The 17500-nt window shown below is 44.9% G+C and overlaps 1 protein-coding gene across 1 annotated transcript in view; it reads right to left on the bottom strand.

Moving 5' to 3' along the window:
• The window catches only part of LOC309381804 (vasoactive intestinal polypeptide receptor-like), a gene marked incomplete at its 5' end in the record, with an annotated part of 25812 nt that overhangs the window by 2018 nt on the left and 6294 nt on the right, over nucleotides 1-17500 (bottom strand). Inside the window, 6 exons of the mRNA XM_081933087.1 lie at nucleotides 1594-1635; nucleotides 2847-2985; nucleotides 7586-7677; nucleotides 9949-10015; nucleotides 11480-11540; nucleotides 13711-13864. Of these exons, the coding sequence (XP_081789213.1) occupies nucleotides 1594-1635; nucleotides 2847-2985; nucleotides 7586-7677; nucleotides 9949-10015; nucleotides 11480-11540; nucleotides 13711-13864 (555 nt within the window). The remainder of the gene's footprint in view (nucleotides 1-1593; nucleotides 1636-2846; nucleotides 2986-7585; nucleotides 7678-9948; nucleotides 10016-11479; nucleotides 11541-13710; nucleotides 13865-17500) is intronic.

Here is a 17500-nt window from a genome sequence, read left to right as displayed (position 1 = left end):
AAAGAGGATCATGTGACCCTGGGACTCTGCAACCGTCATAAATACAAACCAGTTGCCAAGTGGCCAAATTTTGATCACCTGACCATGGGAATGCTGCAAGAGTCATAAGTGCGAGGATGGGTCATAAGTCTTTTTTTCCCCAGTGCCATTGTAACTTCAAACAGTCACTAAACAAACTGTCATAAGTTGAGGACTATCTTAAAGTCACACTAGCAAAGCTAAATTTGGCTGATCTTCCAAAGGAAAGCAAGAATAGGATGGTGCACCACAAGGAAATCCTCAACTGTGGGACAGAATTCTATACCCAGGAAAATCCATGAAAACCAGACAAAATAAAATCCTGAAGGAATTCAATGCAACCTCCCCTTCAAGAAAACAGCAGGTCCATACAGGTAATCCTCCACTTACGGCCACAATTGAGCCTAAAATTTCTGTTGTTAAGTGAGACGTGTTTGATTTTTGCCCCGTTTTATGGCCTTTCTTGCCACAGCTGTTAAGTGAATCACCACAGTTGTTAAGTGAGTCACCCGGTCGTTAAGTGAATGTGGCTTCCCCATTGAATTTGCTTTTCAGAACGTCACAAAATGGGATCAGGTGACCCCAGGAACACTGAAAACCGTCACAAATACGAGTCAATTGCCAAGCATCTGAATTTGATCACATGACAGTGGGGGAATGCTGCAATGGTTGTAAGTGTGAAAAAACGGTCATAAGCCACTTTTTTAGCATCATTACAATGCGGTGGCTCAGTGGCTAAGATGCTGAGCTTGTCGATCAGAAAGGTTGGCAGTTCGGCGGTTCGAATCCCTAGTGCCGCGTAACAGAGTGAGCTCCCGTGACTTGTCCCAGCTTCTGCAACCTAGCAGTTCGAAAGCAGGTAAAAAATGCAAGTAGAAAAATAGGAGCCACCTTTGGTGGGAAGGGAACAGCGTTCTGTGCACCTTTGGTGTTGAGTCATGCCGGCCACATGACCACGGAGACTTCTTCAGACAGCACTGGCTCTTCGGCTTTGAAACGGAGATGAGCAGCGCCCCCTAGAGTCAGGAACAACTAGCACATGTGTGCAAGGGGAACCTTTACCTAACTTCCAATGGCTGTTGCATGATCTGTTGGAAGTCAAGGACTCCTTATATTTGTGCAATTTCCAGACCAAGGTCAGGGGCGAATTCTATTTTCAGGATGCATCTTATTGAGCTGCAGTGTTTGACGGGACTAATCTGGAAACTCAAATTTAATCAGAGCCACTTTGCATTAAAATCGAGCCGTAATTAAAAAAATAAATAAAACCGTTCCAGGATCCTAGATTTATCTTAGGCGGTTATTAGAGAGAGAGAGAGATTGCTTTATAATTAGTCAGATCAGGCTATGCACCCCCTGGCCAGGTTTCCTGGCTTATTACAGAAATTCTCACTGTCTTTTTTGTTATGGGATGCCCGCCAGCCGTTTCATTAAAAGGCCCCGTTGACCTTGCAAAATTAAAAAGCAAATGTAATTAAGTTTAATCTATGCATTAACTGGTGGGGGAACCAAAAAAGGGGGGAGATGATTAACTTCAGAAGCCAAATACCTTCCCCGGCCCTTCCAACGTCTTACCTCCCCATTGACGAAGCAATACAACACCGCGACCACGAAGCCCTGAAGGAGAGAATGGGAAAAAAGAAGGGAAGGATTTCAACCAGGCAGACTCTGGGCAGCATGCCATGGACGGAGCATCGTGAACGCACATTCTGCGGGGGTCCCTGGAGCACTCTGGCAGACGTTTTGTGACCCAGCTAGAGAACATCGTCAGGGTTAGAAGGGTTTGGGAGGAGGAGGACTGTTAGGTACTTGGGGCTGAGGTTGGTAGTTTTCCCGCAGGCATTTCATGACCCAACTACATAATATAATCAATGCTGGAAGCTGGAACCCCATTCCCCCCCTCCCTTTTTTCCTCCCTCCCTCTCTTCCTCTTATCTTTCTTTTCTTTCTTTCTTTTTCTTTTTTCTCTCTCTCTTTCCTTCCTTCCTTTTCTTCCTCCCTCTTTCTTTTTCTTCTTTTTTCTTTCTTCCCTCTTCCTTTCTTCCCTCTTCCTTCCTTGCCTTTCCTCCTTCCCTCCCTTCCTTTTCTTCCTTTCTTTCTTCTCCCCTTTTCTTTCTTCCCTCCCTTCTCCCCCTTCCCTTTTCTTCCTTCCTTCCTCCTTCCTTTTTTTCTTTTTCATTCCTTCCTTCCTTCTTCTTCCCTTTTCTTTCTTCACTCTTCCTTCCTTTTCTTTCCTCCCTCCCTTCCCTTTTCTTCCTTCCTTCCTCCTTTTTTCTTTTTCTTCCTTCCTTCTTTCTTCTTCCTTTTTCTTTCTTCCCTCTTCCTTCCTTTTCTTTCCTCCCTCTCTCCCTCCCTTCATTGTCTATCCTCCCTTCTCCCCCTTCACTTTTCTTTCTTCTTTCTCTTTCTTTCTTTCTTTCTTTCTTTCTTTCTTTCTTTCTTTCTTCTTCCCTTTTCTTTCTTCACCCTTCCTTCCTTCCCTCCCTCCCCCCACTTTTTCTTGAGAGGCATTTCTATGGCTGACACTCCCCAGCCATTAAATACCACCCAGCCCCCTTAACCCCAAGTTCTTTCTGATATTCCGAGTATTCTAGGAAAGGATTCCTATAGGACTTGTAAGGTAGTGGCAGGTTGATATCCAACCTAGGCAACTTTTAAGACTTGTGGACTTCAAGTCCCAGAATTCCCCCAGCCAGCACAGCTACTTCTGGGAACTGGAGTCCACAATCTGACTGAGGAATTCTGGGAATTGAAGTCCACAAGTCTTAAAGTCGCCGAGTTTGGGAAACCCCTGGTGGAATGGTGGTTGCAAGTGACAGACGGCTCACCTGAAAGGAACCGAAAATAAGTTCGAAGACCAGTTTGACGTATATCACTTCTTTCTTGACCGTGTCCGGAAAAAAGGCAAATATGGTGTAGTGGATACCAAACAGAGGGATCAGAAGAAGAGTGGATTTGGCTAACCTCCTGAAAAAGAGAGGAACGGGGACAAGGAGACAGGGAGATTATCAGTGCTAGGAGTGGGTTTTGTAGTTTAGCAAGCCACAGAATAGCAGAGTCAGAAGGGACCTTGGAGGTCTTCTAGTCCAGCGGTCACCAACTGTGGTCCATGGATCACTGATGATTCGTGAGAAAATTCTGGTGGTCCGCAGAAAAATTATCTGCATTTTTTATATTGCACTAAATCAGGGGTCCTCAAACTACGCCCCCTGGGACGGATACGTGCAATGAACGCTTGTGTTGCTGCAGAGAGTCTCCCCCTTCGGGGTCTTTTTGTGGGGGTCGGAGGGGGGCAGAAATTCCGACTTGGGGTCTGCTTTGGCCTCCTGGTGGGGGGCTTTGGGCGAAGGCTGGAGGGAAGAAGTGCCGCTGGTGGTGAAGAGCCGGAGGGCCTCGTTCCAGTGGGGCTGCAGCATGGCCTGGAACTGGCTGACCATCTCAGCCCGCTGAGCCTCCAGGCGCCGGTACCTGGCCTTGCACTCCCGCAGGTCTCCCCTCTGCTTGGAAAGCCTATGCTCCTAGTCCTCAATGAGGTGCTTCTGCTGAGCCTCCTTCTCGGCCAGATCCAATGTGAACTGAGCTGTTTTGCCAACTCTTTCTCCTGGTGGCTGCTTAGCTCCAGCAACTGATTCCTCAAGGAGCCCGAGTGGGCAGCTGAGGAAGGCCGAGGAGGGGAGGGGCAAGGAGAGGCCGGCAAGGCACCCCTTGGCATGAGTGACATCAAGTTGGCCACGCCCACCCAGTCGCACACCCTCCTAGCCACGCCCACCTAGCCAGTCATTAGACAGATTGTATTAGTGGTCCACGGGATTTAAAATTATGAATTTAGTGGTCCCTGAGGTCCGAAAGGTCGGTGACCCCTGGTCTAGTCCAACCTGCTGCTGAAGGAGGAGGCCCTATAATGACAAACCATTTGATCTTGGACGACGGGAGAGTCACGTGGATGAGAGATTCATGTCCTGGAAGTCATTTTAACCCTTAACTATTTGGCCTACTGGTAAAGGCACCAGAAGCCAGGAGACGGGGAGTTCTAGTCCCGCCTTAGCATCCCCATGATCTCATGATCAAAATTCAGACAACTGTCACGTATTTATGACGGTCGCCGTGTGTGTGTGTGTGTGTGTGTGTGTGTGTGTGACTGTCTCTCTCTCTCTCTCTCTCTCTCTCTCCCTCCCTCCCTCCCTCCCTCCCTCCCTCTCTCTCTCTCTGTGTAATGATCTCCATTTGCAAACCGGAAGCCACATTTATTTAACAGCCATGTGACTAACATAACAACTGAAGTGATTCGCTTAACAACCGGGTGACTAACTCAAAAAGTGAAGTGATTCACTTAACAGCCATGTGACTAACATAACAACTGAAGCGATTCGCTTAACAACCTGGTGACTAACTCAAAAAGTGAAGTGATTCACTTAACAGCCATGTGACTAACATAACAACTGAAGTGATTCACTTAACAACCGGGTGACTAACTCAAAAAGTGAAGTGATTCACTTAACAGCCATGTGACTAACATAACAACTGAAGCGATTCGCTTAACAACCTGGTGACTAACTCAAAAAGTGAAGTGATTCACTTAACAGCCATGTGACTAACATAACAACTGAAGTGATTCACTTAACAACCGGGTGACTAACTCAAAAAGTGAAGTGATTCACTTAACAGCCATGTGACTAACATAACAACTGAAGTGATTCACTTAACAACCGGGTGACTAACTCAAAAAGTGAAGTGATTCACTTAACAGCCATGTGACTAACATAACAACTGAAGTGATTCACTTAACAACCGGGTGACTAACTCAAAAAGTGAAGTGATTCACCTAACAGCCATGTGACTAACATAACAACTGAAGCGATTCGCTTAACAACCGGGTGACTAACTCAAAAAGTGAAGTGATTCACTTAACAGCCATGTGACTAACATAACAACTGAAGTGATTCGCTTAACAACCGGGTGACTAACTCAAAAAGTGAAGTGATTCACTTAACAGCCATGTGACTAACATAACAACTGAAGTGATTCACTTAACAACCGGGTGACTAACTCAAAAAGTGAAGTGATTCACCTAACAGCCATGTGACTAACATAACAACTGAAGCGATTCGCTTAACAACCGGGTGACTAACTCAAAAAGTGAAGTGATTCACTTAACAGCCATGTGACTAACATAACAACTGAAGCGATTCGCTTAACAACCTGGTGACTAACTCAAAAAGTGAAGTGATTCACTTAACAGCCATGTGACTAACATAACAACTGAAGCGATTCACTTAACAACCGGGTGACTAACTCAAAAAGTGAAGTGATTCACTTAACAGCCATGTGACTAACATAACAACTGAAGTGATTCGCTTAACAACCGGGTGACTAACTCAAAAAGTGAAGTGATTCACTTAACAGCCATGTGACTAACATAACAACTGAAGTGATTCACTTAACAACCGGGTGACTAACTCAAAAAGTGAAGTGATTCACCTAACAGCCATGTGACTAACATAACAACTGAAGCGATTCGCTTAACAACCGGGTGACTAACTCAAAAAGTGAAGTGATTCACTTAACAGCCATGTGACTAACATAACAACTGAAGCGATTCGCTTAACAACCGGGTGACTAACTCAAAAAGTGAAGTGATTCACTTAACAGCCATGTGACTAACATAACAACTGAAGTGATTCACTTAACAACCGGGTGACTAACTCAAAAAGTGAAGTGATTCACCTAACAGCCATGTGACTAACATAACAACTGAAGCGATTCGCTTAACAACCGGGTGACTAACTCAAAAAGTGAAGTGATTCACTTAACAGCCATGTGACTAACATAACAACTGAAGCGATTCGCTTAACAACCGGGTGACTAACTCAAAAAGTGAAGTGATTCACTTAACAGCCATGTGACTATCATAACAACTGAAGTGATTCACTTAACAACCGGGTGACTAACTCAAAAAGTGAAGTGATTCACCTAACAGCCATGTGACTAACATAACAACTGAAGCGATTCGCTTAACAACCGGGTGACTAACTCAAAAAGTGAAGTGATTCACTTAACAGCCATGTGACTAACATAACAACTGAAGCGATTCGCTTAACAACCGGGTGACTAACTCAAAAAGTGAAGTGATTCACTTAACAGCCATGTGACTAACATAACAACTGAAGTGATTCACTTAACAACCGGGTGACTAACTCAAAAAGTGAAGTGATTCACCTAACAGCCATGTGACTAACATAACAACTGAAGCGATTCGCTTAACAACCGGGTGACTAACTCAAAAAGTGAAGTGATTCACTTAACAGCCATGTGACTAACATAACAACTGAAGCGATTCGCTTAACAACCTGGTGACTAACTCAAAAAGTGAAGTGATTCACTTAACAGCCATGTGACTAACATAACAACTGAAGTGATTCACTTAACAACCGGGTGACTAACTCAAAAAGTGAAGTGATTCACTTAACAGCCATGTGACTAACATAACAACTGAAGTGATTCGCTTAACAACCGGGTGACTAACTCAAAAAGTGAAGTGATTCACTTAACAGCCATGTGACTAACATAACAACTGAAGTGATTCACTTAACAACCGGGTGACTAACTCAAAAAGTGAAGTGATTCACCTAACAGCCATGTGACTAACATAACAACTGAAGCGATTCGCTTAACAACCGGGTGACTAACTCAAAAAGTGAAGTGATTCACTTAACAGCCATGTGACTAACATAACAACTGAAGTGATTCGCTTAACAACCGGGTGACTAACTCAAAAAGTGAAGTGATTCACTTAACAGCCATGTGACTAACATAACAACTGAAGTGATTCACTTAACAACCGGGTGACTAACTCAAAAAGTGAAGTGATTCACCTAACAGCCATGTGACTAACATAACAACTGAAGCGATTCGCTTAACAACCGGGTGACTAACTCAAAAAGTGAAGTGATTCACTTAACAGCCATGTGACTAACATAACAACTGAAGTGATTCACTTAACAACCGGGTGACTAACTCAAAAAGTGAAGTGATTCACTTAACAGCCATGTGACTAACATAACAACTGAAGTGATTCGCTTAACAACTGGGTGACTAACTCAAAAAGTGAAGTGATTCACTTAACAGCCATGTGACTAACATAACAACTGAAGTGATTCACTTAACAACCGGGTGACTAACTCAAAAAGTGAAGTGATTCACTTAACAGCCATGCGACTAACTTAACAACTGAAGCGATTCGCTTAACAACCGGGTGACTAACTCAACAACTGAAGTGATTCGCTTAACAACTGTGGCAAGGAAGACTGAGGAACTCAACAACTACGTGAACAAGTTAGTAGAGGAAATGTTGGGCTCCATTGTGGTCATAAGTCAAGGACTACCTAAAATACACATTAAAATGGGGTGGAGCTTAATGGCCTGATTGCACCCACCATTTTTTGGAGATGACAACCCCCCCTCCCCTTGCAGAGGTCTCCGATCCTGAATCAGATCCACGAGGCCAATTCAGGACAATTCATGGGGTTAAACAATTCCAGGAGAACCTCCAATGAGGGCCCGAACTTACGAATATTGGCTTGTTTCGTTTCGCCCGACATCTGGAGAATGAAGCTTCTGAACCAAGATCCGGATAATGCGTATAAAGAGCACAAAGTTGACCTGTTGAACATATTAAAAAAAGGGCATTAAAATTCCTTGTTGTAGCCCAGCAGATTCGGACAGTGAGGAGGTTGGGGAGGGAGATGGGCCTGGAGTCTGGGGAAGGCTCTGATGAAGGCTCTGTGTCGGAGGCAGAGAGCGGGCCAGGGCCGTATGCCAGTTATCAGCTGCCTTCAGAGTCAGACATCAGTGGGGCAGAAGAACAGCTGGAGCCTGTTCCCAGTGTGCGCATGCGCAGAGTGGCCAGAGGAAGGGAACAGCTAAAGAACAGGGGTCAACTTGGGAGGAAGGCCACAGATGAACAATGAATGGCCCCTCCCAGAGGAAATAAAAGAGGAGCGAAAGGGGAGTGGAGTTTGCAGGAGACATTTAGTTCGCTTAATTGGTTTGTGACTCTCTGAGACTCCTGGCCAAGTTCTGCAGATATCAGCCTGGCAGCTCTCCAAGCCAGAGAAGGTCTGTGACTAAATCCTCCCTTGAAAGACGTTGCTGGAGGTGAATGGGAGGAATTCACAGCAAATTAATAAAAAGGGATTTTTTTCGGAACAAGGAGGTTGCTTCAGTCAGAATACTTGTTGTGCAGAAGACAAAATCCATAGAGCAACATGGTTATCGATCATCTATTTCTGAGACCTTTTTCAGAACAACAGGGAATATGGCATAGAGAGCTGGCATTGTACAGACAGTCCTCAACTTATGACCAGCAGTATTTCCAGTTGCTAAGCAAGTCAGCTGTTAAGTGGGTTGCACCTGATCTTAAACCATTTTGTGCCATGGTCATCAAGTAGTCACTACACTTAAGTGAATCTGGCATCATTAAGTGAATCTGGCAGTCACTAAGCGAATCCAACTTCCCCCATCGACTTTGCTTGTCCAAAGCCAGCTGGAAAAAACTCCAAGGGGAGATCATATAACTCCGGGACATTTCAACCATCATAAATACATTCTAGTTGCTAAGCGCCTGACTTTTGATTGTGTGACATAAGAGATGTTGCTATGGTCGTAAGTGTGAGGATAAGTTGCTTTTATTTTTAATACCGTTGTAAGTTTGAACATGCACTAAATGAACGGTTGTAAGTCAAGAAATAGCTGTACCATGTATTTGTCTCCTATACGATTTATCTTTGGGCTCAGTTTCAACTTACGTGACTAACTTAACAACTGCGATGATTCACTTAACAACGTTGGCAAGAAAGGTCATAAAATGGGGCAAAATCGCTTAACAACTGTCATGCTTAGCCATTGAAGTTTGAGGTTCAATTGTGGTCATAAATCAAAGTCCTGTTTATTTGCACAGAATCAAATCTGCCTTCAACTTACAACAGCTCATTTAGTGACCAAAGATACAAGAAAAAAAGTGACTTAGGATTGTTTTTCACACAACCGTTGCAGCATCCCCATGGTCATGGGATGAAAATTCAGACACTCGGCAACTGATTCATACTTATGATGGTCGCCGTTTCTCCGGATTATGTGATCCCCTTTTTGCAACCCACTGACAAGCAAAGTCAATGAGGAAGCTAGATTCACTTAACAACCAGTGTCACTAACTGAACAACTGCAGTGATTCACTCAACAACGGTGGCAAGAAACCTTTTAAGTGGGGCAAAATTTATGAAACAACTGCTTTGCTTAGCAATGGCTAAGCTGGGTTCAGCTGTGGTTGTAAGTCGAGAACCACCTGTACCGTTTATTTAAAAGGTAAAGGTTCCCCTCGCACATATGTGCTAGTCGTTCCTGACTCTAGGGGGCGGTGCTTATCTCAGTTTCAAAGCCGAAGAGCCAGCACTGTCCGAAGACGTCTTCGTGATCATGTGGCCGACATTACTAAATGCCAAAGGTGCAAGGAACGCTGTTCCCTTCCCACCAAAGGTGGTCCCTATTTTTTTACTTGCATTTTTAATGTGCTTTTGAACTGCTTAGCAGGTTGGCAGAAGCTGGGACAAGTAACGGGAGCTCACTCTGTTGCACTAGGGATTCGAACCGCCAAACTGCCGACCTTTCTGATTGACAAGCTCAGCATCTTAGCCGCTGAGCCCCTTAACAGCGTCCCTTATTTACACAGAATCAAACCACAGAGATGACAGGAAGTTATTTCAATGTACTCAGATCAGGGGCCTTCAAACCTAGCAACTTTAGGACTTGTGGACTTCAACTCCCAGAATTCCTCAGCCAGGAATTCTGGGAGTTGAAGTCCACAAGTCTTGCAGTTGCTAAGTTTGGAGACCTCTATTTTAGACGGTGAAAGAAATCGAAAAATAGATATCTTACCAGTATAGAAACCAAGATGGGAGCTTTGATAATCCACCAATAAGGAGAGTCGATTATATCCCAGCAACTGAAAATAAATTCTTAAATTAGATGAAACTTTCTAGGTTTATATTCAGAGGGCGACAGAGGAACCCAACAGGGGGGAAAAACATTACTTTGATTAAAATGACACAAATAAAATACATGATCAGAATGCCCCAGAAGCCCTCCCAAATGCAGGCTACACACATAGTCCTCGAGTTATGACCAGAATGGAACCTATAACTTGTGTTGGTCGTTAAACAGGTCATCACACAACCATGGCCAGTTCCCAAACCTTTTTCTACATTAGCGAACATGCTTGTTAAGTCAATGCTGGATTTGTTCAGAGACTGCTGCTGCAGTCATCATTAAATATTCCCATTGGGCAAGTTTTTTTTCCCAGAAATTGGAAATAAATGCTAGCTTCCAGCAAAAAAAAAAAAAAAAGTCATAAAATGTGGTTGTGGAAGGCTCAAAATAGCCATAAATAAATATTTTAACGTTTCCACTTTTACTGCACCAATGTTTTATGTTTTTTGATTGTATTATGCTGCCGTTTTTGACATTTTAAGCTGTGCAAAGTTGCTTGATAGTGAGACGAGGACATATAAATGTAATAAAATCATTGAAAGAAGAAAGAAAATGGAGTAAATAAATAAATAAATGGGGGAGCGAGGGAAGGAAGGAGTAGAAAAAAGGAAGAGGGAGAGGGAGGAAGGGAGGGAAGGCAGGAAGGAAAAGTAGAAGAAAGGAGAGGGAGAAGGGATGAAAGGAAGGAGTGAGGGAGAAAGAAAGAAAGAAAAATAAATAAGGAAGGAAGGAAAGAAGGAAGATAGAAAAAAGAAAAAAGGAAGAATGATGGAAAAAGGAAGAAAGAGAAAAGAAAGAAGAAAGAAAGAAGATGGAAAGAAGAAAGGAAGACAGAGAAAAAAGAAGAAAGGAGGGAGGGAGGGAGGGGAGGCAGAAGGAAGGAAGGAAGGAAAGAAGGAAGATAGAAAAAAGAAAAAAGGAAGAATGACGAAAAAAGGAAGAAAGAGAAAAGAAAGAAAAGAGAAAAACAGAAAGAAAGATGGAAATAAGGAAGGAGGGAGAGAGGGGATGCAGAAGGAAGGAAGGAAGGAAATTGATCAGGTGGCCACAAGAGGCAGAGGGACATCAGGATTTGAATCTGGATCATAAGTAGCTTGGGGGAGCCAGCCAGGTTGTAACTCTGAACAGTCACTAAGGAATTGGTCGTAAGTCGAGGACTATCTGCAATAAGTAAATGCAAGATTTTTCTCTCTCTTCTCCGGTGAACATGGAAGGCTGAGGTCTGAGTTGGGAGCCCTCAGATCTTAAGGATCTAACTCTCCAAAAGACCATGCTGCTTGAAAAGGCTGTGCCCCACCGACTTCCGACCATTGTTGCAAGCTCAAGGACAGTCGTAAATCGAGGACTACCCAAACAGCCTCCTTCAAAGCATCGCACGCCCTTTCATCTGGATAAAAGTGGAACTGAGATTCATGCTCACCCTGTGTTTTCATAGTGAATCCTTGTGACGGTCCAAGCCAAAATGAACAGCATCGGAGTACCTGACAACAGAGAATGAAGGATTTGTCACTGTTTGTAATTGCACAACCTCAAAACGGTGCGTAAGGCAGAACAAGAAGAGCAGAGAAGAAACACAATCGGATGTGCCGAATTAGCAGCACAAAGTTATTTTGCTTGCTGGACACCACTTTGAATATTATCATGGGGAAGGCATGCTATTTATGGCATTTTAAGCTGCCCAGGGCTGCTTGATAGTGAGAAGTGTGGCGTAGAAATTTAATCAAATAAAAATGAAAGGGAAGGAAATGGAATGGAAGAAAAAAAGAAAAGAAAGAAAGAAAAGAAAGAAACGAAAGAAAGAAAAAAGAGCTGGAGGTGAAGGGAAGAAAGAAAAAATAAATGAAAGAAGAAAAGAAGAGGGGAAAGGATGGAAGGAAGGAAGGAAAGAAGGAAGGAAAGAGAAAGAAGAGCAGGAGGTCAAGGGAAAGGAAAGGAAAGAAGAAAAGAATGAAAGAAGAAAAGAAGAGGAGGAGGGGAAGGGGTGGGAAAAGAAAGAAAGAAAGAAGCAAAAGGAAGGAGGGAACGAAGGAAGAACCTTCATTACCTATTTACAGGTAGTCCTCAACTTGTGACCATTCATTTAGTGAGCATTTGAAGTTACAACAACACTAAAAAAAGTGACATGACTGCCTGATGTAAGATAAATCTAGGATCCTAGTGGGGTTTTATTTTTTTAATGCCACGTAGCTCTGATTAAATTTGGGTTTTCAGATTAGTCCAGTCAAACACAGAATATCAACTCAATAAAATCTATCGTGAAAATAGAAATTGCTCCTCAAGAATATCCGGCAGTTCCACGGATAGATGTAGTCCTCGACTTGCAACAGTTCATTTAATGGCTGTTCGAAGATACAGTGGTGTTAAACAAAAAAGGGGACTTACGACCAGTTTTCACACTTACGACCATTGCAGCATTCCCATGGTCATGTGATCAAAATTCAGACGCTTGGCCACTGACTCACATTTATGACGGTCGCAGTGTCCTGGGGTCACGTGATCCCCTTTTGCGACCTCCTGACCAGCAAAGCCAATGGGGAAGCCAGATTCACTTAACGGCCATGTTTCTAACAAACAACTGCTGTGACTCACTTAACAACTGTGTCCAGAAAGACTGTAAAACAGGGAAAAACAGACTCCACAACGGTCTCATTTAGGAATGGGGTTTTTGGTCTCAGTTGTGATTATAACCGTATCGAGATGAATTCAGACATAATTCAATGCTCATATTTATTATAAGGGAAAAGTCTTTAGACCAGGGATGGCAAAACTTTTCCTCACAGGGCTGAAATGGGAGCGCATTCGCATGTCTGGAAGAGGATTTTCCAGTTTCCGGAATGCACATGTGCACTGGCCAGCTGGACTTTGCATGCGCATGCATGCACCAGAAACTGGAGGGCCAGATAGCTGGTGTGCATGCATGCACCAGAAACTGGAAGGCCAGATAGCTGGTGTGCATGCATGCACCGGAAACTGGAGGGCCAGATAGCTGGTGTGCATGCATGCACCGGAAACTGGAAGGCCAGATAGCTGGTGTGCATGCATGCACCGGAAACTGGAAGGCCAGATAGCTGGTGTGCATGCATGTACCGGAAACTGGAAGGCCAGATAGCTGGTGTGCATGCATGCACCGGAAACTGGAAGGCCAGATAGCTCACTGTTTCTAGCCTGGTGCCTTAACTACTAGAACAATGATTAGTCTGAGTGCTCTTGGATTTGATTGGCCTAGATTTACCCAGCTGGTTTTTGTGCCTAGATACTAGAATTCACGGGCTCCTGGCGATTAGGCCAAAGTCACCCAACTGGCTTTCACGCCAAAGATGTTACTAGTGAGTGTGCTAGTTCTACCTTAGCCATGAAAGTCGGCTGGGTGACTTTGGACCAAACGCTAGGTGACCGCGAGTTCTAGTCCTGCTTTAGGCACTGAAGCCAGCCGGGTGACTTTGGGCCAGTCCCTCCCTCTCAGCCCAGCCTACCCCACAGGGTTGTTGTTGTGGGAGAAATAGGAGGAGGAAGGAATCCAACGCATGTTTGCCACCTTGAGTTATTTATAAAAATATTAAAGGTGCGATGCAAGTAAACTGACTGATAAATAAAAGAGTAATGGCAACGTATGGGAGGCATCTGTGCAGTAGGGAAACAAAGTCACAATACCCCAGCCTATGACGATGTACCACCAGAAGTATTTCTTCTCCGAAAAGAAGGAAATGACCAGAAGAGTGTGGAGATACAAGCCCTCGACCAGAAGCCAAAAGAAATTAGCCATGATGCAGTACTGGAAAAACACCATTGCAGCTTTGCAACCCACCTGCAAAAGGGAAACAAACCAACTTGGATTAAGCATTCAAGCTGCAAAGTTGAGTTGGCTATTTATTGGGTGTCTAGAAACACACTTCCCCAACAATTCACAAGCAGCCCTTCGATGGCAGACCCATTTTCTCCACTTGCTCCTAGGCCGTCCTCGGCTTATGACCGTAGTCCTCGACTTACGACGGTTCATTCAGTCATAAGACTAGGGCACTAAAAAAGGTGATTTTGGGACTGTTTTTCATGCTTGTTGCAGCATCCCATGGTCACCTGATCAAAATTCAGCCCCTTGACTGGACTAACGGCCATTCATTTAGTGACCGTTGAAGTTACAGAGCCACCCAATAAAGTGAAGACATGAACGCCAGCTGGGTGACTTTGGGCCAATCACTAGGAGAGAGTGAGTTCTAGTGCCAACTTTAGCCATGAACGCCAGCTGGGTGACTTTGGGCCAATCACCGGGAGACGGTGAGTTCTAGTGCCAACCTTAGCTATGAAAGACATCCGAGTGACTTTGGGCCAATCACTAGGAGTGAGTGAGTTCTAGTGCCAACCTTAGCCATGAACGCCAGCTGGGTGACTTTGGGCCAATCACCGGGAGACGGTGAGTTCTAGTGCCAACCTTAGCTATGAAAGACATCCGAGTGACTTTGGGCCAATCACTAGGAGAGAGTGAGTTCTAGTGCCAACTTTAGCCATGAACGCCAGCTGGGTGACTTTGGGCCAATCACCGGGAGACGGTGAGTTCTAGTGCCAACCTTAGCTATGAAAGACATCCGAATGACTTTGGGCCAATCACTAGGAGAGAGTGAGTTTTAGTACCGCCTTAACCATGAAACATCTGAGTGTCTTTGAGCCAATCACTAGGAGAGAGTGAATTCTAGTACCGCCTTAACCATGAAAGACATCCGAGTGACTTTGGGCCAATCACTAGGAGAGAGTGAGTTCTAGTACCGCCTTAACCATGAAAGACATCCGAGTGACTTTGGGCCAATCACTAGGAGAGAGTGAGTTCTAGTGCCAACTTTAGCCATGAACGCCAGCTGGGTGACTTTGGGCCAATCACCGGGAGACGGTGAGTTCTAGTGCCAACCTTAGCTATGAAAGACATCCGAGTGACTTTGGGCCAATCACTAGGAGAGAGTGAGTTCTAGTGCCAACCTTAGCCATGAACGCCAGCTGGGTGACTTTGGGCCAATCACCGGGAGACGGTGAGTTCTAGTGCCAACCTTAGCTATGAAAGACATCCGAGTGACTTTGGGCCAATCACTAGGAGAGAGTGAGTTCTAGTGCCAACTTTAGCCATGAACGCCAGCTGGGTGACTTTGGGCCAATCACCGGGAGACGGTGAGTTCTAGTGCCAACCTTAGCTATGAAAGACATCCGAGTGACTTTGAGCCAATCACTAGGAGTGAGTGAGTTCTAGTGCCAACCTTAGCCGTGAAAGCCAGCTGGGTGAGTTTGGGCCAATCACTAGGAGAGAGTGAGTTCTAGTACCGCCTTAACCATGAAAGACATCCGAGTGACTTTGGGCCAATCACTAGGAGAGAGTGAGTTCTAGTGCCAACTTTAGCCATGAACGCCAGCTGGGTGACTTTGGGCCAATCACCGGGAGACGGTGAGTTCTAGGGCCAACCTTAGCTATGAAAGACATCCGAGTGACTTTGGGCCAATCACTAGGAGAGAGTGAGTTCTAGTACCGCCTTAACCATGAAAGACATCCGAGTGACTTTGGGCCAATCACTAGGAGAGAGTGAGTTCTAGTGCCAACTTTAGCCATGAACGCCAGCTGGGTGACTTTGGGCCAATCACCGGGAGACGGTGAGTTCTAGTGCCAACCTTAGCTATGAAAGACATCCGAGTGACTTTGGGCCAATCACTAGGAGTGAGTGAGTTCTAGTGCCAACCTTAGCCATGAACGCCAGCTGGGTGACTTTGGGCCAATCACCGGGAGACGGTGAGTTCTAGTGCCAACCTTAGCTATGAAAGACATCCGAGTGACTTTGGGCCAATCACTAGGAGAGAGTGAGTTCTAGTGCCAACTTTAGCCATGAACGCCAGCTGGGTGACTTTGGGCCAATCACCGGGAGACGGTGAGTTCTAGTGCCAACCTTAGCTATGAAAGACATCCGAGTGACTTTGGGCCAATCACTAGGAGTGAGTGAGTTCTAGTGCCAACCTTAGCCGTGAAAGCCAGCTGGGTGAGTTTGGGCCAATCACACTGTTTCTCTCTCTCTACCCAACCCACCTCACAGGGTTGTCGTTGTGTGGGAAATAAGAGGAGGGAATTGTGTTGGATATGTGGGTTGCCTTGAGTTACGTTATTTGTAAAAAAAACAATGAAACCAGAATACAAATAAATATACATAAAATATTTTCTTTTTTGTGACATTTATAAGACCCTTCCCCAAAGTGTTCGGGAAGCGAAGTGTTTGTCATTTTGTTTTTTCCCCCCAACAGTCGAAAAGAGAAAGAAACAGCGTTGGATCAGAAAGAATACAACAACCGGTTATTAAGGCTGTTTGTCTTTTTTATAGTATTTCTTTGCATAATCCTTCTGTCATCGGTAAGAACAACAAACCCAGATGACCTCTTCATATTTACAGATTGTAAAAATGACTTGGCAAAATTGCAGTGTGTCGTCCCCCCCCCCCCCGCTCTCCCCTTCAGGACTAAACCTAATCTCACACACACCAAGAAGCAAACTTCTGTTTAGGAGGAAAAAAAATATTACGCAATATTATATATCTTATTGTTATTATTATTTTCCACCGTTTGGCTTTTATTAGCTTGTGCCGGCTGGCTTATATTAGAAATATCCTTCCTGGGGTTTTTTTTTGTTTTTTGTTTTTTTTAACGCTCCGGATGTGTTTTTACTCAAAGGTTGCAACTGGCAAATTTAACCAGGCAATCAAAAAGAGCATTCTTAGTTATTTGAAAAGGTGAGGGGGCCCCTGTTTGATCTGCGGTCAAATATTCGGCAAATATTCATTTAGTGACCGTTCGAAATTCCAAACTTCTTTTGAGGATAGAGTCCTTGACTTAATAACAGTTTTCACACTTACGACTGTTTCAGCTTCGTTATGGCCACGTGCAGGGGTGGGATTGAAAATTTTCAGCAACTAGTTCTCTGCCCAGTTGCTGGGTGGGCGTGGCCTACTCAGCTTCCAGCATCATGGGGTGGGATGGGGTGGGTGTTTTGACCCTCCCCGGGCTCCGGAGGCTTCCCTTGAGCCTCTAGGAGGGCGAAAACGGCTTCCTCCAGGCCCTGGAGTCCAGTAATGAGCTTCTTTCTGGGCTTCTATAACTTCCAGGAGGTTTCCTGCCCTTGCAAGGCTCCGAAGCCTTTCTCCAAGGCTTCGGGAGGGAGAAAATGGCGTCCCCTGGGCTCTGGGGGCTTGCCAGAGACTGAAACGGACTAGTTTCCGAACTTTAAGAACTTCCAGGAAACCTGTTTTTCACCCTCCCAAAGTCTCCGGCGGGCCCTGGACTTACCTGGCATCCAAAACGGGCCATGGAGACTCCTGGGAGTGGCTGGGTGGGCGAGGCCAGCCAGTCCTTGCAACTACCGGTTCGGAGAACCAGGTGTAAAATTAGCATTTGGTTCGCCCGACCCAGTCCGAAATGGTTGAATCCC

This window comes from Natrix helvetica (assembly GCF_964273705.1).
Source record: "Natrix helvetica genome assembly, chromosome: Z".
Taxonomy (NCBI): domain Eukaryota; kingdom Metazoa; phylum Chordata; class Lepidosauria; order Squamata; family Natricidae; genus Natrix; species Natrix helvetica.
The sequence above is the reverse complement of the archived record's forward strand: the minus strand, read 5'-3'. Positions and strand labels throughout refer to the sequence as shown.